The 25,505-nt window shown below is 38.9% G+C and overlaps 1 protein-coding gene and 1 pseudogene across 1 annotated transcript in view; both read right to left on the bottom strand.

Moving 5' to 3' along the window:
- LOC102891346 (UPF0668 protein C10orf76-like) overlaps positions 1 to 24,715 on the bottom strand; it is a 27,564-nt gene extending 2,849 nt beyond the window's left edge. Inside the window, exons 1-2 of the mRNA XM_025042356.1 lie at positions 24,602 to 24,715; positions 290 to 406 (exon numbers count right to left, since the gene is read on the bottom strand). Of these exons, the coding sequence (XP_024898124.1) occupies positions 290 to 406; positions 24,602 to 24,700 (216 nt within the window). The 5' untranslated portion in view covers positions 24,701 to 24,715. The remainder of the gene's footprint in view (positions 1 to 289; positions 407 to 24,601) is intronic.
- LOC112474257 lies at positions 23,794 to 23,912 on the bottom strand (annotated as a pseudogene).
- Positions 24,716 to 25,505: the final 790 nt, after the last annotated feature.

Raw genomic sequence — 25,505 nt, 5'->3', positions numbered from 1 at the left:
GGGTTGTTTCCATGGCTGCAGGAGAGAGGTGGGCAAATGCCGCCTCAGGCTTCTCACCCTTCCCAGCCTGGCACCAGTACCCTGGGGAATATCTTCTCTCACTGCCTGGTCCCAGACTGCTTTGGAAGAGAAGTCACACACCCAATCCTAGCAGACTCTTGAAGTCTTATTTCATCAGCCTTTGGCAAACTGTAGTTGTTCCCTAGATGCCCACCTGCATAGTAGAACCCAGTTGCTGGGAAAGGGCTCCCAAGAAATACGGGTAGAGACAGAGGCAGGGCGGACTCACCAGCTCTTTGAAGAAGGCAGCTTCCTTGTGCTGCTCAGAATACCGCTCATACTGGTCCAGGCCATCCTGCAGCTTCAGTGTGAGTGTGTCATAGTTGGCTCGCACTACCTCCAGCACCTGGGAGAGGTCAAGGGCCAGGGAGGATTTAGATCATGCAAACCCTAGATCACTTGGCCCCAATGTGTGCCCCTCCTGCTGCCCTACTGCACTGAATTTAGTCTGGGACAACACCTCCGACAGACAGACTCTGCTCACTATTTATCACACAGAAAAAACACCTGGTCACAGGGAGCAATTAATTCCTCCGGTTTCCGAGACCATTTTCTAATCTCTTCCATTCCTTGCTTTTCCTGACCACTCCAGCCTGGCCGCCAGGACTGTTTACTCTGGGTATGGTAAAAGAGCATGAGAAGTGACAGAATAGTGAGTGTCTTAAGTTCGCCCGTGTCCTCATACCATAAATTTATTCTCAGCCATATCCTGCAGCTTTCTCTGGCCAGGCTGTCATAGTTGCTGAGTAAGACTTTGCCAATGTCTCTTTCCTTTTCCCTTTCTGGGAACCACATTTCTTCAGTCCTGGGATGTTCCTCAGTACCATCTGCCACTTGTTTTCACCTCTCAATGCCAACTCAGTCTTCCCATCTGTTGCCTGGATTGAACTTTTGGGTATCTCAGCCTTGGGGTATTGGGGACACTCTAGATGAAGCTAGAGGTCACTTCATCTTTTGTTCTGATGAGGGGGTCTCTCTTCCCCACCATGCCTCTCTGACTTTTTGTGGTGGGGATCCAGACCTCCATTAGCTCCAGGAACCTTGGATCTTTGTGGTTACAAAAGGAAGGGACTACCATAGCCATTCTTGATGTGACTTCAGTTTATAAGACCATGAATTAAAGGCAAGGACAATTAGGAAGAGAGGCACCACATCACGTTAGAAGAAATGAGCTGGATAGAAAGGAAAGATCAGGAGAGGGAATGACTATTTTCTCTGGTAATCTAGATGACAGCTATTTTGCAACTTGATCTGACCTAGAAAGGAAGTCTATGACATCATGGAGAGCTCCCAGCTCTGTCATGGAGAGCTCCCAGCTCCATAGGGAGCTTTAGAAGAATGAGTGAGTGATGAGGGAGGCTTAGCTTTAACAACAGATAGGGGTGAAGGGAATAAGCTAAAGTCAGGACTGGTCAGAGGGACTGAGGATGGACTCCTAAGGAGTGCAAAACTGTGTCTGTGCTGTTCTTCTCACCAATTCAGTCTTGTGCCAGGGCAGACTTCACTTGGTAGCAAACATACTTCTGAGGAAAGGGTATGGATGGAGAACACAGGGAAAGCTTGTATCCCAGGGTTTGGGTAGAATGGACAGCTAGGGCAAGGGTCTGGCCCAGGCTTCAGGCTTATAACTTAGACACTCAGCTCTTTATGATGACTTTGCCTGGCTAGGTATCTCAGACTCCAGTATAGGCTGGCTCCTTTGCTTCTAATTCAATTTGTCACCTCTGCCAGTAAGAAGGACCAGTACCTAGCAATGGCAGTCACCTACAAAGTAATCTGGTCCTCTCACGCACATGAGCTATGCTTGTGACTGGAATATCTACAGCCAAAGTCTTGGCTCAGAAGTGAACAGCTCAAACCTGGAAAAAAGGCAAAATTCCTCCAGGATGGAACCAGCCCCCAGGAGCCAGGCAGAAGAGAATAATATATGCTTTCTCAAACCATGAACAAGAAGCAGCATCAGCAATCCCTAAAACCCAGTAACTTGGGCTCCACCTTCCCTGAGGGGTGTCAGGTACCAAAACACAAATACCACACTAAAGCCGGTTTCTGAAAAGAAGGTGCAGCATGTCAAGAGATACTGTATCCGGCAAGGCTGCCTCAGTCACCTGGGCTCTCTCTTCTTGCCAGGGCAGAGTAGAAGGTCTACGATCTCACTCAGAAAAGGGATTTTTCCTTTCCCAGTAAAGTTGGCTTTTTCCAGGACAGTTTAGTTTGGTTTCTTACAGGGAGGTGAAAGCAAAGAAGGCGCCTGACCTATCAGCAACTCAGAAGGAAACCAGAGGCCTTGCTGGACCTAATGAGTGATCTCAGCTTTCCTCCTGTCAAGACCTTGGTTCTTTATCCTCTTTTACCCAGGGGAAAGTTGCCCTTCAGTTCACCCAGCCTTTGCCATCTCTTGCTCTCATATTTTCTCTTAAATTCCCAAGAAGACATTCTAAGCTCAGGTCTGGGCTCTAGGCCAATTGGGACTTTGGAGCACTAGGGTATTTTCCTAGTCTGGGACTTCGCTTTCTGTAGATTCAGACTTGAGGAACATGTCCCATTTGAGACTTACACTCATCACCGGCCTGGGATGTGGCAAGGGCAGCACTTAGAGGGCAACCTCCCAGTGCCCTTGCACTTAAAGGCCTTAGGTTTTACCATAATTTGCAGCCTTAGTCTCTGCCTTCCTGACTCCTCCTAGGCTGAGATCCCTCCCTAATACACTGGGTACAAGCTCACCTCCTTTCATCAGCTGTTGGACTTTGGGGCTTCCTAGAACCATGCCCACCACCTCAGCTCAAGATAGCTACAAAGTCAGTGAATCATCTATAAGCCACATGCTCTCTAAAGAGTCCTTCTATCCCCACCTATGACCCTCTGCAGACAGGAACCTGGTTCCTGGCAAGGCCCTGATAGAACAGAACTGGGAGTCCCACTCTTACTATGGGATCTCAGACAAGTCATCTAACCTCTCTGAGCCTCAGCCCTTCTCTCTATAAAATGGAACTTGACTTCATCTTCCTAAAATGATATGGGAATAAAAGTTTTGTGTTCTTGAAAGTAACAAATAATTGATGGAACATTATCATCCCAATGGATACACAGGTACCTGGACAGCTCCTTGGACTCAAGAGTAACTGCCTTCACAGCCCAGGAAGTATCTACCTATTTCAAACTATCTTAAAGAGTCTATGTGCATAAATGATTCTTCAATACAAAGGAGCATCATCTGAATTTAAGTGGAAGAAACAAATGGCCTCAGTTTAGGGAAAAACAGACTGGGAGGAGCAGAGAACCAAAATCCCTTCCCTGAGGTCTCTGGAGGGGAAGGGGCCTGACTAGGCTATGAGGTTAGAGAGACTTGAATTTCAGTCCCATGGACCACTAATGAGCTATGTAAACACATACACATTACTTAGTCTCTTTGAGCCTCGGTTTTCTTATCTGTAAAATGGGGATAACACTATCTACTTCATAAGGCTGATGGGAGGATGAAATGAGATGACTGTCCAATGTCTGGCACCTATGAACAGTCTATAAATGGTTACTAATTTTGTGATGAAAGCTTCTTTCTGGTGACAAGGGGCATTTGGTAGTTCTCATTCCCAGATAGTTTTAACCATTAATAAGCCAGCACCTAGGGCCTTACACATCTTCATTCATATGGCAGATTCTGGTGAGGAGAAAACCTAATTTCTCTATTCAATATGAAAATAGGTTTCCCATAATTACTTCACTATACTGAGAGTAAATGGCAATGTGTCAGTTAGAAGTCAGAGAATGCCCAGTACCCACTGCCAACCTTAACAATTTTGGCAGTGCTAAGGATAAACTGAGCAGAGATACCCACAGAGGTCAGCCTTGCATCATATAGGTTATGAGGCTCTTGGCCACATCAGGATGGGGAAGGAGAGAGATCCCAGTGCACAGTTAGTTCGAAATTGCTGACAAGGTTTCAGACACACATATACCCTCCCCCTAGTACACACAATGCACATTCCTCAAGGACTATTTAGTGACCTGTGCCCATTTTTCTTTTAACAGAGCCTTTGAAATGGGAAATAACTTCTAGCCTGAAGATATCAGCAAAGAATAGTCAAGTTGGAAAAGTTTCTGACAATGGCTATACAATCTTGATGTCTGATGGCTTTGCTGTTTAGTCTGTTTAGTCTCAAATCTCCGTTGGACTGAATTCTCAGTAGAATGAGAACTGGAGGACAACTAAGTAATAGGATGTGACCTGTCAGCAAGCTTGTGTTCATTACCTTCTCAGTTTGAACTGACATCTATAGTATAACCTATTAGGGGAGAGTATTTAAGGTTGCCACCAGCCCACTCCCAGCCTAGACAACATGTATGGCCTTCTCTGCCAAGGTGCCAAATGAGAAGAAACCACAAGATACCAATAGAGACTTACCGAAACTTCTTATAGAATAGGAAATATTACTAGTTATAAGGCTTTGACCTCTCTGAGCTTTAGTTTCTTTATCTGTAAAAGAGTCATCATATTTTCTTATAATATTATGAAGATTAGAGATAATATATGAAATAAACATAAAAATATAAATGATAGCATCTAACAAATAGAAGGTGCCAAATGAATGAAGGCGATTGAGAAGGAAACAAAGAAGAAAAATGGAAAGTATTTGATGTATTCAAATAAGATGAATCAGGTAGTTAAATGGTGGCCAGAAGGGTCCTGAGTTATCACTAATATTTAAGGAGGGTGATATGGAAGGCAACCATACCTCTTTTTGCCAGAGTGTGAGCACAGGGGTAGAACCACAGAAATAATAGTTTTACAAGGAACCTTGGAAATCTCCTACCTAATTCATGGCCTTCGTCTTACAGATGAAGAAACAGATGTCCAGAAAGATTATAAACTGCCCAAAGACACAAAGCTGGGATTGGAAAACAATTTTCTCACTCCTAATCCAGTGCTCTTCCTATACTGGCAGACTAGTTTAACTTGGGGCATGTTCCTGAGTTTAGGAGCTAAACTTGATCTCTCAGAGAACAAACATTCAAATAATTCCAATCCACTCCTAAGCAGTGGGAAGCATGATCTGCAGAGCACGAGTGAAGGCTGGTTTGGTATTTGAGCGTTAATGACTTCGAGGTCCTTGAGGCTCCAGGACTTGTCAATTTCCAAAAAAAAAGCAGCAGCTAAGCCCTTTTGTAGTTGGTATAAACCACCAACAAAATTTTATAGACCACTCCAAGCTCATCAGCAAAATCTAGTTTTGGTTTCTATTTTAATTAATTAATACCCATTTAGAAGTTTGAAATTCAAAGGTCTTTAACCAACTGGGCTTTTTTGGCCACAGCTATCAAGTGATCTCCCGGGTAGGGTGAGTGTTAAAAGGATTCAATGAATCTCTTCTGCAATGAATGCTCATACCTTAAGACCATCTTTCCATTCTCCAAAAGAGACTAGAATAACCACTCTGTTCTCACTTCCATGCTATTCTGTTTTAACCCAGCCAAATTCCTAATCATAGAAAAATCAATCTCTGGATAATTTGAAATAGAGTAGTTTCAAGGTGGAAAGAAGATGAAGGCTTTTTAGAGGATTTTTCATAATAATCTCTATCTATCTCATTAGATTTTGGCCATTTGCTCTATTTCAGATATTTATTCACTAGAGAGTATGATTTTTTTTGGCCTCATTTCTTCCAAAAAGCAAAAAAGGACAGCTTGAGAGATCAGGTTCTAAAATCACAAACAAGAGCATTACCAGGCATAAGTCTGGACACTGCCTTTGCTTCTCTCTCTTATTGGTTACAGGGAGCTGACTGGGTACTGCTTATTCTGAAAGGTGATGATGGAGAAATAATGAAAGAATTTGTTCCATGGCAAGTTGTTGGGAAATGAAGTTCATCTCTCACTCCTGGTGCTCACAGAACCAACGAGGTCTGAATAATCAGGTTTGCTCTTCATGCTACTATTCTAAACTGTTCATTGCTCTAGCACAATGTCCTATCTCTAAAAGAAATAGTGCTGAGCACAGATCAGGCAGGGCTTCAATAATGGTCAGTGGTAAATGGGTCTGTGAGAGAGGACAGGTAGGCCCAAGTAGCTGCAGGCAATTTTTATATTAATTAAAAACCGAGGTCTTCCTCTCATCATCCTTGGAGGAACACGTAAGTCAAATATACCATTTCTCAACCAGGAAGACTGTTTCCTTCTTCCACCCAGTAAACTTCCTCAAATTCAAATGAAGATACCTTTTACTATAAAAATGAAAATGACCTACTCAGGGCATGCCTATCTCCCTTCTCTAAATTTCTTATAGGGCTGAAATACTCTATAATTTTGGCAAGAGACTGAAGAGAAACCACCAGAGGGTCTGATCTTTCATTTTCTCTGAAGGGACCTAATTAATCTAGCATCCCATTTTTCCTCTACTTTCTCCAAACCAGACTTTCCCCAGAACTGGTTATTTGTCTCCCAATGAGGAACAACTTTTTTTTCTCCCAGAAGTAATAAAGGTCTGTCACTAATCTTGCAATTTCTCCAGTCTAAGGACAGCCCTCAGTGGCATTCTCACAACTAAGTTAAGTGGTGGTTGGGTGTTGGACACCTTTGATGGGGGAATTCTGGTGATAGAGAAGCTAATTTCCTCCATAATTTGTATTTATTCTTCCAAATTCGAGACTAGTTAAAGCTAAATAAGAAGCACTGCAAAATGTTTTCCAAGTAAAGACCTTGGAAAACCTCACTACTGAGTCTAGCTGTGCCTGGGCCCTGAAAAAGTATTTCAACCAATATCCAGGAATTTTTAAGTTAACACAGTTAAGAGTATGGCTCTAGAGTCAGCCTGCCTGAACTCATATCCTAGCTCCACCACTTACTAGCAGGGTGGAAATGGGTGAGCCTTACTTTCCTCATCTGTAAAATAATAATAATAATAATGTTCATTCATCATATAGAGCTGGTTGTGAGAATTACTTTCCTCATTTGTAAAATGGGGATAATAATAATGTTCATTCATCATATAAGGCTGGTTGTGAGGATTACATAGGCAATGAATATAAAGTGCCAAGCATACTGCTTGACACACAGAAAGTGCTTAATAACTGTAGCTGTTATTATTATCTCTTTCATTTTAATGTGACTCCATGAATAATTGCTTTTTAGGACCCTAAATTCCAACCCCTGCCATAAATGAGCAGATGCTCCCCTCCCTGATTTTCTGGTAGAGACCTGTCCTCTACAGGAGTACCAATGAGGGATTTCCTGTGGAAGGAAGAACACACTGCTTTAAGGTTTGTGTGTTAGCATGCGTACACCGACAGAGTGGCAGGCCCTCTCCTGGAGAAACACACATGCTCCTACAATTGAGTTCCTCACTGAAATTGTGTCACAGCTGATTTTCAGCACTCTGAAGAAAGAGACCCAGTGTTACATTATAGATTTTCCACAACACCTAAGAGTCCTAAGAAACTTCAACATGTTTGTGGACTAATTTAGTAACACGCAGGCCCAACCAAGAAGGAAAGGAATTTCTCATCAAGGTCACATAATAAGATTAGAATTAGGCCACTACAGTACACCCAGCACTGTTCTCAGCACTCTGATAGGCTTCTAAAGTCCTCAGAGCCAAGTTCCGCCTTGAGAGACCCAAAAAGCAAAATGGAGAATCAAGATAAACCACCGTGGAAAGGCACACCCACAGATGTAAGCACATAATAGGGCTGAGCCAGTAGCATTAAGTGTGGTTTGGAGTCAGCTGCAAAACTGACCAGTGAATGGGCAGGCTGGTTGAAATTGTGTCATGCCTTTTAATACAGGTATAATTAAGAACCCAAGGTCTCTTCTGTCTACCACCTCCTTCATTTTACTGTGTCAGCTAATTCTGAGCACAGAATTCTCCACAAGTGAACAGTGCCCTGAGATAGCAGCTGTAAGGAGGGCTATCAGCTCTAATAGGCTTGTGACTCTGACACTGAGAGCTTAGGTTCCTTCTGGGCCTATCACCTCAAGGGCAGATTCTTCAAGCTAGCTCTGATGCAGGGGGGGAAAAAAAAAAGTCTGGCACAAAAGATGAGCAAAAGGATGAAAGGCTGGGAAAGAACGTCACTTTATTGCCAAAACACACAATCTATAGTTTCAATTTCTTATAAGTCAGGTTTGATCCACTCTGAAATGCCCTTGTGAGGTGTGTTCAATTTAGCAACGATTTTCAACTACACAAATTAAGCTTAACTGTGCACTGTACTTACAACTGTCTAAAACCATCTAAACAGACACATATGGTGATCTTTGAATAGCCAGGTTCAAAGTCTTGCTAAGCTAATTTTAGCATTTGTTTTTATACAGTAACCAAAAGACTGGCATCTCAAAAGACAAGGAGAAGAAACAATTAGATTCATGAGCTCCATGGCTAACTAGTATCCAGAGAAGACTGTCGGCTTTCTTCAGATGCTATCCGCTTAACCTTCTTTTATACAGTACAAAGTTTAGTCATGTCCAGATGAACAAGGCCTAAAAGAGGCATAATGACCAAGCAGACAACTAAAAGGATAAAATATCAGCTACCTAAGAGCTTCATGTTTCAATTCTCCTTGCTGTTTTGAAAGATTTGAGAGTTGAGCCTTTGTAAACAACCAATGTAAGGCTGGAAACTGGGCTCAAGAAAAAAGGGAAAAGTGGGGAAAGAGAGAGATAACTTTTAGTGGATTATCTTAAAAAGGGTATTAAAATGTTCCTATATATACTGTTTTCAATATCAATTTAAGACTCTCCCCTCTAGTATTGAAAAAAGAGGAAGGAAGAAAGAGAATGAAGTAAAATGGGACAATATATATGAATAATCAAAGCAAGGGAAGGTTCTCTGAAAAGTGTGTGAAACTCAAAAAATTCAACTGGGTAACTCTGTGTATATCCTAATATTTTAAAACAGTTCAGGACTTCCACGTCATGATGGAGTAACCGAGAACTGGGAAAGAAAGAACTCTTTTCTGACACTAGACAACAGGCAGCACAGGACAGGAATCCTGAGAAAGAAAACACGGGTAAGCATGAAAGTCTTGCTGGGATAAGGTAACACACTGGAGTTTGGGGAGGCAGAGGTGGCTGGAACTTGTGAGGCAGCTTACCAGAGAGGAGGATATTAAGCAAAGAAAAGAGCTTCAGAAGTTTCAACTGTTCTCACTGAATCTGTTGCTGATCATAAAGATTACAGGTGTAGGGTAAAACTCAACCAGGTCAGGCAAAAAAATGCCTGAGGATTTGTAAGCTGAACAATTCTCAGAGCTCACACAGGACTGGGCGGTGTCTGAGTTTTGAGCAATCAGAATGAAAAGTACCTGTTAAATTCCTACAATCGTTAAAAGAGACCCCAGAACAGTTACACTTTAGTAATGGAACTAAACTAGCCCTAGAGTAAAATCTCTCCTAAACCTACTCATATATTAAAAAGAAGTTTCATGGATGAAGGTGGTTTAAAAGATACAAACTTCTGGTTGTAAGATAAATAAGTACCGGGGATATAATAAACAACATGATGACTATAGTTAGCACTGCTGTATGATCCATATGAAAGTTGTTAAGAAAGTAAGTCCTAAGAATGCCCATCACAAGGGAAAAAAAATATTTTTTTATATCTATATGAGATAATGCATGTGAACTAATCTCACCGTGGTAATTATTTCACAACATATGTAAGTCAAGTCATTATGCTATACACCTTAAATATGCAGTGCTGTATGTCAATAAAACTGGGAGAAAAAAAGGTCACCAAGCCAAAAAACAGACATTTCAAAAGGATCATGCTGCTCCATTAATAATTTACCTGTCTTCCTGAATAAAGTCCAACACTATTTAAGAAAGAAAGACAAAAAAATCTAGCACTCGACCACATAACATTCACAATGGCCAGTATCCAATAAGAAAAAATTACCAGTTATGTCAAGAAGCAGAAAAATGTGACTCATAATCAAGAGAAACATCAGTCAATAGAAATAGATCCAGAAATGAGATGATGGAATTAGAACAAGAACATTTAAAGAGCTATTATAAATGTTCAAGTATTTAAAGACAACCATGAAAAAACAAGGAGCAAAATGGAAGATATAACACACCTGATAATCAAATTGCTGAAAATCAGCAATAAAGCTGTCAGAAGGGGAAAATAATCACATTACATCCAGAGGAATAAAGATAAGTATTCGCACTTCTTGTCAGAAACTGTGCAAGCCAGAAAGCAATGGAATGATATCTGCCAAAAGACAAAAATACTGTTAACCTAGAATTCTATATCCAGCAAAATCATCCTTCAGAAATGAGGGTGGAATAAAGACCTTTTCAAACAAACAGTTTGAGAGAGTGTATTGCCAACACTACAACAGATGTTAAAAGAAGTTCTGGCAGAAGGAAAACTATGTTATCTGGTTCTGTAAACAGGAATAAAGAACGCCAGAAATGATAAATACACTTTTATGTAAATTTAAAACCGAGGAAAAAAAGATAATTGACTCTTTCAAGCAAAAACTAATAACAATGTAATGTTATTGAAGAAAAATGTATGACAACACAGTACAAAGGAGAGGAGAGGGGCAAATGGAAATACACTGTTGCAGGGTTATTACATGTTACATGAAGTCATACAACATTATTATTATTATTATTTTTTAAGCAGGAAAGTGCAAGTTTACTAAAGTGAAAGTACACACTTAAAGAGAAAAGTGCGGGCAGCTCGGAGTCTGTCATATGACATTATTTTGAAGGTACACTGTGATAAGTTAAAAATGTATATTGTAAGCCCTAGAGCAAAGACTAAAAACAAACAAAAAAAGAATAGGTATAGCTAAAAAGTAAACAGTGGACATAAAATGCAGTACTAAACAAAACTCAGTCCAAGAGAAGGCAAAAAAAGAAAAAAAAATGAATGAAGAACTGATGAGAGAAAACAAAAGCAAGATGGTAGATTTTAACTCAGCCGTATTGATGAATTAAATGTAACACTTCAACTAAAAGGCAGAGATTGTTAGACTGGATATAAAATCAAGACCCAATTATGGATGTCTGAAAGAAATCCACCTAAAATATAAAGACACAGACAGGCTGAAAGTATGAAGAAATAAAAAGATGCTATATAAACACTAATTGAAATAAAGCAGAATTGCTATATTAAAATCTGACAAAGGAGACTTCAAAACAAGGAATATTATCAGGACTAAAGAGTAAAATTTCATAATGTTAAAGGGGTCAGTTCATTAAGACAATTCTCTATATATGTACACCTAATAAAAGAACTTCAAAATTCTGAATGAAGCAAAATTGACAGAACTAAAAGAATAAAGAAGTCTATGATTACTAGTCTACTAATTGCAGGTTTCAATACTTCTCTCAGTAATTGATAGAACGAGTAGACAGAAAATATAAAAAGATAGAAGATTTAAACATTACCAACTAACTTGACCTAAGACATATACAGAAATTTCTACTTAACAATTGCAGAGTACATATTCTTTTAAAATGTACATAGAACATTCAACAAGACAGACCATAGGCTGGACCATAAAACAAATCTCAATAAATTTAAAAGGACCAAAATCACATGGAATATATTTTCTGTCTATCAGATAATTAAATAAGAAATTAATAGCAATCTCTAAATAACAAAATAACACACTTCTAAATATCACAAAAGAAATGAGAAAACATTTTGAAATGAATGAAAATGAAAACAGAGCATACCAAAATTTGTGGGATGTTGTTATTAACATGGGAAATTTATAGCACTACATTTTATATTAGAAAATAAGAATTAAAATCAGTGAACTAAGTTTCCACTTAAGAAATCAGAAAAAGAACAAATTAAATTCAAAGCAAACAGAAGGAAATAACAAAGGTAATCATATAAATCAATAAAATAAAAAACAAGAAAAAAAAAGAAAATCAGTGAGTATATAGGTGGTGGTTATATTGGCATTCACTGTACAATTTTTTCAACTTTATGATTAAAATTTTTCACAATAAAAATTATGTTGGGTAAAAATTCTTCCCACAAAGAAAATTCTAGGTCTAGTTGCCTTTGCTAGTAAATTCTATTAATTATAAGCAAAAACTAATACCAAGCCTACACAAACTCTTTTTAAAAATAAGGGAATACTCACCAACTCATTTGATAGAGCAGCATTATTCTAATACCAAAACCAAAGGCATCACAAGAAACTATGAACTAATATTCCTCATAAACAGTGACACAAAAATAATCAACACAGTATTAGAAACTCAAATTTTGTAATATACAAACTAAATACTATATCATGATCAAGAAGGTTTTATCCCAGGAATGTAAAGTTGGAGTAATATTTAAAAATCCAGTCACTATACTAACAGAATAAAAGAAAAAAATCCATATGATCTCAACATATGCAGAAAAAACACTGACAAAATTAAACACAATTCATAATAAAAACTCTCAACAAACTTAGAATAAAAGGAAACTCCCTCAACCTAATAAAGGGAATCTATGAAAACTTATAGCTAACACATTACTTAACGATGAAAGACCAAATGCTTTCCCCTGAAGATCTGTCTACTCTTACCACTTCACTATTGTACTGGCAGCCCCAGCCAGTGTTATAAAGAAATAAAAAAACAAAGGCATACAGATTTTAAAGAAAACAGTAAAACTAAATTTATTTATACACAATATGATTGTGAGGACAAAAAATTCCAAAGATTAAAAAAAGAACAAATAAATGAGTTTACGTTTATCGAAGTTACAGGTGAAAAGGTTAATTTAAAAATATATTTCTAAAAAAATAAAATAAAATATATTTCTATATGCTAGCAAAAAAACAATTGGAAATCAATTTAAAAATACCATTTATATAACATAAAAATGAAATATTTAGGGACAGACTGAACAAAATAGGTCCAAAACAGTATGCTAAAAACTATGAAACATTAATGAGAAAAATTAAAAGATCTAAATTAATGGATATTAATGAATATTATGTTCATGGATTTGAAATAATATTATTAGTGTAAATTCTCCTCCAAGTTGACCTATAAAGTTAATCCAATTCCAATCAAAATATTAGCAGGCTTTTTTTGTGGTGCTGATGCTAGTGGTAGTGGTGGTGGTGGTTACATAAATATATTTTATTGTATTCTAACTATACCTCAATAAAGTTAAATAAAAAATAAGTCCAGTAAATCATGACTAGTCAAACAAAAATGTATGGCCATGGTGATAAGCTTATGTTTTTGGTCTTATTCCATTTTTGGTTGGAGCATGAATGATTCACACTCAATAAATGACTGGATAAAGAAGTTATAGTACATATATACAATAGAATATCACTCAGCCATAATGAAATCCTACCATTTGCAAGGATGTGAATGGACCTAGAGGGTATTATGCTGAGTGAAATAAGTCAGACAGAGAGATAAATACCATATGATTTCACTTATCTGTGGAATCTAAGGAACAAAAAGAACAAATTAAATGAAAACAGACACAGATACAGAGGATAATCTGGTGATTGCTAGAGAGGAGGGTGTTGGGAAGCTGGGTGAAAAGTGTGAAGGGATGAAGAAGTACAAATTAGTAGTTACAAAACAGTCACAGGGATGTAGAATACAGCATAGGAAATATAGTCAACAGTATTGTAACGGCTGTGTGTAGAGCCAGATGGGTGCTAGAGTAATCGGGGGGAATCACTTCATAAACTATATAAATGTCTAACCAATGTATACTTGAAACAAATATAAAATTAAACACACACACACACACACACACACACACACACACACACAATGATGCAGACCAATATATCAGTAACTCTAAGCTAGGAGTTCTTAGTATTTTGACAATGCCAAGGATTCCTTGCATTTTCTCCCCTCTATTCCTCCACTTTTGGCCTTCCTCCTTGACAAATTAAATAAACCCGAGGTAGAAATCAACAGTATTTGGAATCATTTTCAGCTGGGCACTAGCCATGTGAGGTTTTTTAGAGTGATGTACTTCCTTAGACTTGCTTACAAACTCAATCATTTGCCAAGTTCAGGGATTTACAGAATCTGCCCTGTCCAAGGACATCTAATCAAGGTTCTGCTTTTACTTTTTTTTTTTTTTTTTTTATATGAAACTAAGGCAGGAAAAAAAGATATGAGATGATCATGGCTCTTACTCTTTATTTGGAAACTCACTCCAAATAAAGGTCATTATCAAACCTTTAATGGATTTCTAATGTGGCAGTATTTCACTAGGGTACAAGGAGAACAGAGAGGTTTATCCATCCTCCTTAGGCTTATAAAGGGTTAGGTGAGACTACTGCAAGCATGCCAAAGACATTACTGAGTGAGGTCTACGAGAGAGCACTTAGGCAAAGGTCTAAGCAAGAAAGCAGTGATCCTGATTCTTATACTATGAAGTCCTCAAGGGCAGATATAATTTTTGCATTTTTATTGCCCCTGGCTTGGCACATAACATATACTTCTGTACTTTTGCATAGAAAAATAATCTGGGGGAATCTGAAGCTTAGAGCACCCATTCCTTGTCTTATGGCACTAACCAAGGACACCCAGAGCAGAGAATTCTTAGACTAAAGCAGGCTCTGAGCATTTCCTTGGGAGGCAAAACTTGGTTCTTTTTCAGAACACTTCAGCTCAAAGTGGCTGAAAAAAAGAAAACAAGCCAAAAGCACAGGGACTAGAACAAATAGCAACTTGATAATAAAATCACAGAACCCATTGAATGAGCATCCCTCCCTCCACTGGGTGCCTACAGTGACTTTCTATCCAAAGAGATAACCTGAATATCTCTTCAGGGCATAATTATCCAATATAACTGTTTGGAAACAAGGATCCAAAAGGTGGACACAAATCTCTTAGGCTAAAAAAAGATGATACCTTTTAAAAAGTAACTATTTCCTCTATACAGCCACCTTGCATACAATATGCTTAATTTTTTTCCCTTGCTATTTTCATTTCATAATTTAAGGACCAAGCTCAATTTCAGAACCAATTTAAGCTGATCAGTTCTCCCAGTCCATCCATGTCTTTTAAGCCTGCTACTAAAGGGCTCTCTACTGCCCTGAGATTTATTGATCTGATAGACTGGCTCTGCCCTTCAGCAAGGTGGACTAGATAATGAACCTCACAGTGGGTGATTAGTGAGAGGCCATCATCAGTCGGTTAAAGGGGTGGTGACAGTGACTTTCTTTAATTTCCCTAGGCAGCTGCCCCACCTCCCTGACTTTATTTGGTTGAAGCTCTCGACACCCCTTGTGAAGATTTTCTTTGCACTAATTACAGATCCAACATGCCCAGGTCTTTACCCTGCACAAGCAAGGCATGCAATCACACTGAGACAGCCAAGGTAATGGGACAGGGGAAACATGATACACAAATATCACAGCAGGCCTTCTTCTCTATAGCTTACTGCAGGTGGAACACTCCACCCAGCTCAAACCAAGATGCAGATGTCTCTGTTCTGCCCACCTGAGGTTTCTTTCCTCAGCAACGTATCGCATCTCAGGGAGGGAGACAGAAAACATCATCTCTGCTCCTAATTCACTAGTAATTTGACATGGGTTCTCTGCCTCTCTGCCAAGCCTCACTTAGTATCCCTCCCTAATAGAGAGAAATCCCATTTGTGGGCTACCCACAGTTTCCCTTCCAACTGTCTGGGTCATTTTTAAGACTTCAACTTTCTTTGAGCAGGATCACTGTGAAAGACCAAAGTGCTGTTATGGTACTCAGCAAAAATATTTCCAACTAACACAGCTTATAACACATAAAAGTTTGCATAGCAACACTTCTGGCTTCTGATATTATCACATGAGCAAACTATGTTTTTCTGAGCATACCTTACAGAGCTTTAAGTTACCTACTGGGGAAGAGTTTTCAGTGGAAATAAAACAAAAGTTTCCAAAGATCCTTGTGGAAGGAAGGAGGCAAAAATCAAACTGAAGAAGGAAATCCTACCTGTACATTCTCATCTAATAACTGGGATAGAGGATCCTTCTAAGGTTAAACCAAGAAGCAAGGCTGTTGTCTTCTGTAACCTCTTGAAAAGCTGACAACTGAAATTCCTATAGGCTCCAACACTAATTTTCCTATGCACTGCCAATGATGTTTCAGTGGCAAGGAAGCCCGATTAAGACCAGAAAATTATGTGATGGGCATTTCAAAATGCATACTTAATTGGAGAAAATGCTGACAGTGGCAGAGATGAATAATAAGCTGGGCTCTTCACTAGTGACCTCTACATTCATTTGGCTCGGCTGTAGGACATTAACTTTGAGTGTTTTCATTTTGCTCTTTGGGGGGAAACAAAATGGAACTACTACTTTAAAAACAATTAAAATTCAGTGTGTTACCTTTTAGATTTTGGCCCGCATAACTAATATTATTTATTAAAAGAAATAGATAAATGAGAAATTTTTTTTTTTTAATCAGCGTGTTTCTTTGGTGTGTGGAAAAGCTTTATTTCTCATAGTGACCTTCCTGACATGCTTAGACTGAATAGACTTTTCCCTCATTTATAAAGTTATCATACTGTACCAGGAGCCTATACAAAGGCATTTCTGCCTAACTGGCAGGCAAACTCTACGGGCCCCTGTTCAGTACTTTCTTTCCTCAATTGAATGGGCCCTTACTAAACCAGGATCTTTCCCCACCCCCTAGGAATGAAATCTGTTATCTTTACTTTTCCTATTTCTCCATCCACCTTCCTATCCCTGGCTGGCCCCTTCCTTCAGAAGACCTGACAAACTCAGGTTGTCAAACATACCTGAGCCTGATGAAATGGAAAAAGTTCAGAATTTGGTCTCAGATCTAAGTTCACATTATGGCTTTACCACTACCAGCTGTATGACTCTAGACAAACAGTCTCTTTAGCATCTTTATCTATAAAATGAGGATAACTGTATCTGCCTCAAATAGTTAATGTAAGAAGTAAATCAGTAACCTATGAAAAAGTGCCTAGCTCAATAACTACTAGTTGTTCCTTTCTTTTTATTTATTTGTGTCCTTTTTAAATCCAAGATACTTTCTCCCTTATCTCTGGTAGTGCAGCTTACCTCCCGGTCCAAGTAAGAGAATGGCCACCCTAGCAGCACATAACAGCTAACCCTCTTATGTGGACCTTCTCAAGATGCCCTATATAACATAAAGTTGATTTCTGAGGTTAAGTAGCTTGTAGGAAGATAAAAATCCCTCTGCCTCTGACTGTGTCTTTCTTTCAGTAGTGAACCCAGTGAACAAACAACTCACATCAAACTTTTTTTTTTCTGCCAAACAGGTCAACTGAAATGCCAGAATCTAAACAAAGGCAACAAGGAAGGCAGGGTCAGACAGCCAACGCTTGTGTCACATGCTCATACTTACTAAGAGTTCCCACAGCAACCATCACTCAGGGTTACAGAGAGGCAGTGCAAAACTACAGGCTGTTGTAGAAAAACACGATGCCAAGTACAGGAAACTGAGTTATGGCTACTGTGGGAGTTTGAAATCTCAGCTCTCCAGCATATGTCTCTGCCAGGGCTGCCTTGCATGGTGGTTAAGGGCCTGTTCTAAGATGAGAAAATATCACAGGGGCTCTCACAGTGGGCCGCTCAAAGGCCTCAATTGCCTGGGGGAGAACTTTATATAGGTGGCTCCCATGGGGAAGTGACCCACACTCACTTGCTCAGAAAGTCCTGCCTCATAGCTTCATAGCCCTCTTCTCCCAGTCTTCCTCAACCACTAATAGTGTGCTGGATGGAGCTGGCTCATGGTGCTTGGACTGTGAAAGCTGAGTGTTCAATTTACAAGCATTGTTAAGCCACTTAGCTTCACATTAGTAGCCACGGTGGGAGCATTCACACCCAACACTACAAACCAGCCCCCTTCCCACCACTCACCCCGGCTACCAGTTGTTAAACATTTACTAGCACACCAAGGGCCAAAAACTCTAAAGCTGAAATATCAGGCTCTATTTTCCTCATAAGCCTTGAAACTCTTAGCACATTTCCCCAAGATCTTTCTGGGCTTTCTCTCAGGTGTTCTCAAGTAATGGGTGCCACCGTGGGTCCCTAACCATGTTTGCCCCCCAGACTAGGGCTCTCCTCTCATTAGTATCTCACTCCTCTCTGGAAGATAAAGCTAGGTTTCATTCGGATTTCTGAACACCTAGCAGTTATTTGTAGTGGCTCTTATTTTAGGATCAAGAAGAAATCAAAAAGATTTAGAAATATTACTAACAGACAGAAATAAACACTTAGCTTCCAATGCAACCTTCACTCATTCAGATGTAAGGCATTTTTTTGTTTCCATAATTTACTTTAACCTACTCCCACAAGTAAATGATACTCTGCTTTGTCATAGTACTTTTGAAGATACCTCTTATAATATACAACATTATACAGGCCTCGTCTGAGTCCAAAATCCAAAGCCCGAGTGAGAGTAACGACTTAAAGAAATAATGAAAAGTTAAACTCCATAAAATTACTAATGCAGAAAATTTAGGAATCTGGGTACACTTTCCTATGGCCCTATGACATATGGGGATGCTAGCAGACCATCTTTCTGATCTTCCAGAAAATTCCTAAGTTTGTATGTAGAGAAATTTTTAGAAAGCTCCTGGGCCACTTGGTTGAAAGGAACACCAGCTTGAAGACAGATTTGCCCACTCTTAGAAACAGAAAGTAGAATGGTGGTTGCCAGAAGGCAGGGTACAGTGGTGGGGGTTGTTTCATGGATAGAGTTTCATTTTGCAAGAAGAAAAAGTTCCAGACATAAACTGCACAATAATGTGTTTATATTAACACTACTGTACTGCACACTTAAAAATGGTTAAGATGGCAAAAAAAATTTTTTTTACCAAAATTAAAAAGAAAAAAATAGATTTGTCCATTAGGTATCATCACATGCCTAGCATTGAGGCTGGCTCATACAAGGCCCTTAATGAATGCTTGTGAATTGAATCAAAGGCAGTGCAATTAGGACAAGGACGAAAGTCAGTGCATTGAGGATTATGAAAGCTATGAGAATTTCAATGACTGAATTGTATTTTTAAGTCATTCAGCCTCTGGGTACTCTGTGACCTGAGGACAAGACTTACAGAAACTCTGAGACGACTCTTCATTCCTTCTGTCCTTTTCAGGTCCCAACTTTGAGTACCTTTTACAATCTATGCCTTTCCTTTAATCCAATCCTTCTCCCTCCTCTTTCAAGGCCCTACTCAAATCTTCTCTCCTCTCCTGACCACCACAACCTGCAGAAATCTTTCTCTAACAGGAACTCACAGATCATACTGCTAGGATTGGTAGGCTATTGATAAGTTACGTTAAGCCATCTCCTGCATTTATTCCATCCTTTAAGAACAAAGGCCCCTTATATGTCTGTATCCCTCAAATGTTTAGCACAATTTAAAGCACAGAGTAGGCATACATGCTGAAATACTGATAGCTGAATGAAGGCTGAAGAAAGCAAGAGTGGGCCAATCATTTACTTGCTTTCCAATGGGATATTTCAAAGGCACAAAACTGGTCATGAATGTGACTGAAAGCTTAAGGAATCAGATGCTCAGAGAAAGTTTTGACTTGAATCCGAAATTAGTACTAGGTACTCTAGATAATCAGAACTCTAGAGAATCTTCTCTGAAGTCCTACTATGAAGCCCTCTCTTGCCTATAAGGAAATTAGAGCTGAATAAATCAATATGTCATAGTATTTGTAAACCAAACAAATAGTGAATATCCTAAAAGGAGTTGAAGATCTTTAATGGGCATTTTCAAAGGTCTAAGGGCTCTGGGGGCAAGGAAAGTATGAGGTATTATTCAAGGAAGCTAAGTCAATGACTCTTACAAAAAAATGGGTGTAGGAGTGTCAAAGACTGGTTGAGAATTTTAAGAAAGATAGACCCTCTTTAAGGGGAAAAAAAGGACATATATATAGTTTTACACACAATTTCAGAGTGTGCAATAATTCTCTAAAGCCTATCTTTGGACCTTAGGTTAAGAACCTGTGAGCTAAGTATTATTCCAAGAGATTTCATGACAGACCTCTTGAGCATGGACCCATTCTAATTTGAAAAGCAGGAATAAAGGAGAGGGAGTATATAAGAGTTTAGGGTAGGACAAGATAGGGAGGAGACCTCCCTGAAGAGCTCTTCTATTTCAACATACTTCTCTAAAGAACAGATTACTTCATCAGGATGGGATGTCCTCAAAGTATCTAAACCCAAGACAGCCTGGAGTCAAGAGTTTCTCTTAAATTCCAATTACAAAAGGGTCCTTGGAATTTATTTATGAAACATAGGTTGTTTGATGCAGCTATCCTCCTGGAAGAATGAAAATCAGTTTGCAGGCCACCAGTCAGGGGGTAGAGGGAGCATATCAAATGATTCTATTAGTTAGGGACAGATGCTTACCACCAAGCCATACTGGGGAGAGAAAGGAAATAAATCTCAGCTGAGGGTGGGCAAGGGGCCTGAAGGGCAATTTTACAAGATGTACTAGAGACAAACAAACTCAGCAGGGGATAAATGGAGTAGTTTCACAGTTTTTGGAAAAGCGAGATGTACCTTTTCCATGATCTTTATTCATAAAGATATGTGAGATAAAAAGAGAGGTCAAATGCCCTGCCCAAACATCATACCCAAAAATTAATTAAAAATGATCAAAGACCTAAATGTAAGAACTAAGACTGTAAAACTCTTAGAAGAAAACATGCAGGAAAAGCTTCATGACATTGGATTTGTCAATGATTTCTTAGATATGACACCAAAAGTACAGAAACAAAGGAATAAGTACACAAGTAGGACTTTATCAAAATTAAAAACTTGTGCACCAAGGGACACTGTCAACACAGTAAAATGGCAACCCACAGAATGAGAGAAGGTATTTGCAATTACATTATTTGATGAGGAATTAATATCCAGAATAAATAAAGAACTCCTAAAACTCAACAGCAACCAAAAAAAAAACAAACAACCCAATTAAAAATGGGCAAAGGGCTTCAATAGATATTTCTCCAAAGAAGATAGACAAATGATCAATAATCACATAAAAAGATAGTCAACATTAATAATGATTAGGGAAATGCAAATCAAAACCACTGAGATGCTACTTCACACCCATTAGGATGGTTATAACATAAAAACAAAAACAAAAAAAACAAAAAAAGAAAACAAGTGTTGGCAATCACGTGGAGAAACTGAAATGTAAAATGGTACAGCACTGTAAAAAACAGTATGATGATTTCTCAAAAACTTAAAACATAGAAGTACCATTTGATCCAGCAATTCCGCTTCTGGGTACATACACATAGAACTGAAAGCAGGGAACCAAACAGCTATTTGTACACCAATGTTCATAGCAACATTCTTCACAATAGCCAAAAGGTGGAAACAACCTAAATGTCCACTGATGAATGAGTGAATAAACAAAATGTGCTATATGCATACAATGGAATATTATTCAGTCTTGAAAAGGAATGCAATTCTGATATATGCTATATCATGGATGAACTTTGAAGACATTATGCTTAGTAAAGTAAACCATATCCAAAAGGACAAATATTATATGATTCCACTTATATGAGGCACCTAGAATAATCAAATACATAGAGAGAGAAAGTAGAACAGTGATTACCAGGGCCTGGGGGAGGGGGAAATAGGGAGTTCTTGTTTAATGGGTATAAGATTTCAGTATGGAATGATAAAAAAAGTTGTGGAGATGGATAGTGGTAATGTTTGAACAAAATGTGAATGTATTAATTCCACTGAACTGTACATTTTAAATGGTTAAATTGGTAAATTTTATGTATTTTTATCACACACACACAAAAGGGAGTCAAAATGAACAAGCTTTGCAATCAACCCCAGACAAATATGATACCTGTGCATACAATATAAAAATTTATGCAGTTTATTACACTAATAAATGCATAACTATTCAGTTATGCTGAAAGAACTGACTGATTAAAAGGCTTTGTTCTCTATGAAGCCAATAAGAAGTAACAGAAAAATGTCATCTGTCTTCTGGACAACTGAAAAAAAACACAAACTCCAGTGTGAGAGAATGTGTTTTATTTAATAAGCAATAATGGATTTACAAGTATCACCTTGAAATGCCTTAAACAGAGGCTGGAATATATCTGGGGGTTGTGAGAGCTCAAAAACTCACAAATCTCTTGCCAGAAAACAATGGCAAGCTGAGCAGACAGATCTAACAAAGAGCCTTCTCTTGTCTGCTATCTTACTAGGTGCTATAAATTCCAGTTAACGCCTATCCATGGTCTTTAGGTTTTATTTTAGGAGTACTTTAGAATCTACTTGGAAATTAAGTTCCTGATTTGTTTCTAACTCAGTTTGCTGCTAACAACTATAAGGCCCCACTGCATCTCAAAGCCGGCTCTTTGGGAAGCTGTAAATACACTTAACATTAAGTGATATTCACATTAATGTTCATGAGTGAAGGCAGAGAAGTGCTCCAACAGTTGGAGATTAACAAGGCAGTTAAATGCTTCTAATCTGATAGAGGTGAGAATAAAACCAAGTGTACCCTAATGCTGTCATTTAGCACCTTTCAAAGTCAGTTAGGGGTAAAAAGCAAGAACTATTTTGAGGGCAGTTTTGAAAAGGGTCCCAGAATGGCATCACCCTTCCCACTTCCCACAAGTGAAAGGATTGTTAAGAGAGGTAATGAGTGTACAAAAGCTCCATGAGAGCAAGAACTACACTAAGATTATTCCCCACCACCCAGTATCACACCTTATATACAGCAGGCATGTAATTATTCATTAACTAAGTAAATAAATCCTTGAGAGCTGCTATGCCCTCCCCATTCTCACACAGGGCTATCTACTCTCCCTCTGCATAGAAATCGCCTCTTCTCTGGTTTGTGGACTTTTTTTGAGAGGCACTTTCATCACTTCATTTAACTTTGAAAGAAGTTGGAGGAGGGTGAGGACATGTGCTTGCTAATCATCCTTTTCCAGATTGCCTCATGTACCAGAATGGATTTTTATTATTGGTCTGTGGCTGCTACTGCTGTAGAAAGATTTCAGCCTGACCTTCCCAAGCTGCTGGGGGATGAATACTGCACGTGGCTGACAGAGAAAATGTGTCTTCCTTTTTTTTTTTTTTTTTTAAGCTTTTAGCTAACCAGAGCTCACTGCGGCAGGAAAGTCACCTTTACTCTCACTGAACAAAACTCAAGATGTTAAATTCTTTTGTATAAAAACGATATAGTAAAACTGATCTGAATTGGTCCATCAAAAAAAAGGTAGTATCCCTGTGCATCTCAGAGAGCAGTGGTATCAAAGAACAGGACTCAGGACTGCTCCATAGGCAGAATAGAAAAAAAATGAAACCATTTACAAAAACAGTTAAAATAAGAGGATGGATTCCCACAGCTGGTCTCACAAAAGAGAACAAATACGTCAAAGGGAACAACTGATAGACTAATAGAGTCCTATCCATCTGGCTGAGGAAAAAGCCACTGTGGGAATACTAAGAAGCTTATCTGTTAGGAAAAAGGCTAGCTTGGTGCCTCACTGGGTGAGCTGAATAGCTTTTAGGAACACAGGAACACATAGTCACACCATAGCTGGCTGGCTGGCTCTGCCAGCAAAAGGCTCAGAGAAGGCTTACACTGATGCATTGGCATATGGCTTGGAGGCTATATCTGGACTCACCTCATGAATATCCTGGCCCTCTGACTTGTAGGGTGGGAAGGAAGGGATACTGTGAATATAATGTCTTATTCTGTGCTTTTATTTTTTTATTTATTTTTGTTTACGCCTATAGCACCTGGTCTTCCTAGGTGGTCTCCCATCCAAGTACTAACCAGGCCTGACCCTGCTTAGCTTCCAAGATCAGACAGGATTGGGCTTGTTCAGGGTGGCATGGCCATAGACTCTTAGTCTATGCTTTTAAAAACGGGACTCAAGAGTCTCATTCTGTAACATCAAGTTCAAGCCCCATGCCATGCGCTAAAGTCCCATCTCTACTTTTAAATAATGCAGAGCCAAGTGCAGGCACTTTGAGAGAAGGGGAAATCAGGCCAGACTCAACGAAAACCAATACACAATGCTATCTGCATCTCCAACTCAGTCCATACCACAGGAAAACCTGCTCAGGAATAATTGTTCAAGGCAAATAGAACTCAATTACTAAGAAAATCTGCCCCAATGAGGGCTCAAGTTTTAACGAGCCAAACAGCATCAAATTCAGCCGAACTCAAGGTTTTTCTAATTGGCAGTTTCATCCATTTCTAAGTTCTCATTTCTTATTTTCAAAAATCAAAATGACTCTCTGCCTAAAATTAAAAAAAGAAATGCCTTATCGCCCACTCTAAAATAAGAATTCACTAAATTTTCACCTACATATCTTCTATATAATTAAATGAACCTCTCGTATGGCACAAAAACAAGAAACCATTACTATTTAAAGTACTATCAACAAATCCCTTACTAATTCCTCGTAGCATCCTGGCTCTTGCCGTTCTTGCTAGAAGCTCAATCACAGAATCCCTCTGCCATCAGAGAGGGCAACTACTAGATCCTAGCCACCAACTAGGGTCACTCTGGGGAGAGTAGTGGCTTACCTGCTCCTCCGACAATTGGGATATGTGATTCACAGCAGCGTAGGACTCAATTTTGGGGTTAAAGTGGTTGATGATGGCTCTGAAACAAAGAATCAACATTAATACAGCACCAGCCAGAAAAAGAAAATAAGCGAGTTAAAAACAAGTATCACATACTCTCTGGTTTGGAGTACAAAAGCATGGGGGTGATTGTCACAGGGTAAGTGTCCTCTTAATGAGCATGAGGTCACATGGAAGTGAACTGATAACTCTGAAAGGGGAAGGGTTTAATCATTTATTAGAAAATTAAGCATCTCTGTTCTGTAAATAAACTAGAAAAAAAACACATAACCCAACAAAAAACAAAACCAAGCACCCTTCAGACAATAAACAGGACCCAGAGGGTTCTCCACTAGGGGGCCCTGGCATTTCAGCCACAAGGAAAAGTAGTTTTCTCTGCTGACTTGGGAGAACAGGGCACTTGGTAAAGCTGGACCGACATGTAGTCTAAACACAGTCTCGGAAGACGCTGAGCTTTATCAAAGCCTAAAATCAATCTTCATTCTTGTTATTAAATATTTCAAACCAAAATTTTATTTCTAGTTATTCAAACCAAAATTTAAGTGTCATTTTCAAATATTCCCTCTCCATCACTCCCTCACATTCAAGGTCACCAAGTCTTATCAAATCTACTTCTTAAAAATCTCTGAAATCTGAAATAAATTTCCCTGAAACCAATGTTTGGTATAAGTCCTTGTTATTTCTTGTCTGGTGTAGCAGAAAAAAACATAGGTTTTAGATCAGAGTTTACCACGAGTCCATACTGACATAAAAATTATTAAATAAATGAGAAGAGACAAATCTTTCTAACAGAACAATTTCAAATAATACGTGTAGATACTCTCTTTAGGAGCTGGTGTTTGGT

The sequence above is a fragment of the Pteropus alecto genome, unplaced genomic scaffold, assembly GCF_000325575.1.
Source record: "Pteropus alecto unplaced genomic scaffold, ASM32557v1 scaffold88, whole genome shotgun sequence".
NCBI lineage: Eukaryota > Metazoa > Chordata > Mammalia > Chiroptera > Pteropodidae > Pteropus > Pteropus alecto.
Note: the sequence above shows the minus strand (reverse complement) of the source record. Positions and strands in the feature narration are given on the sequence as shown.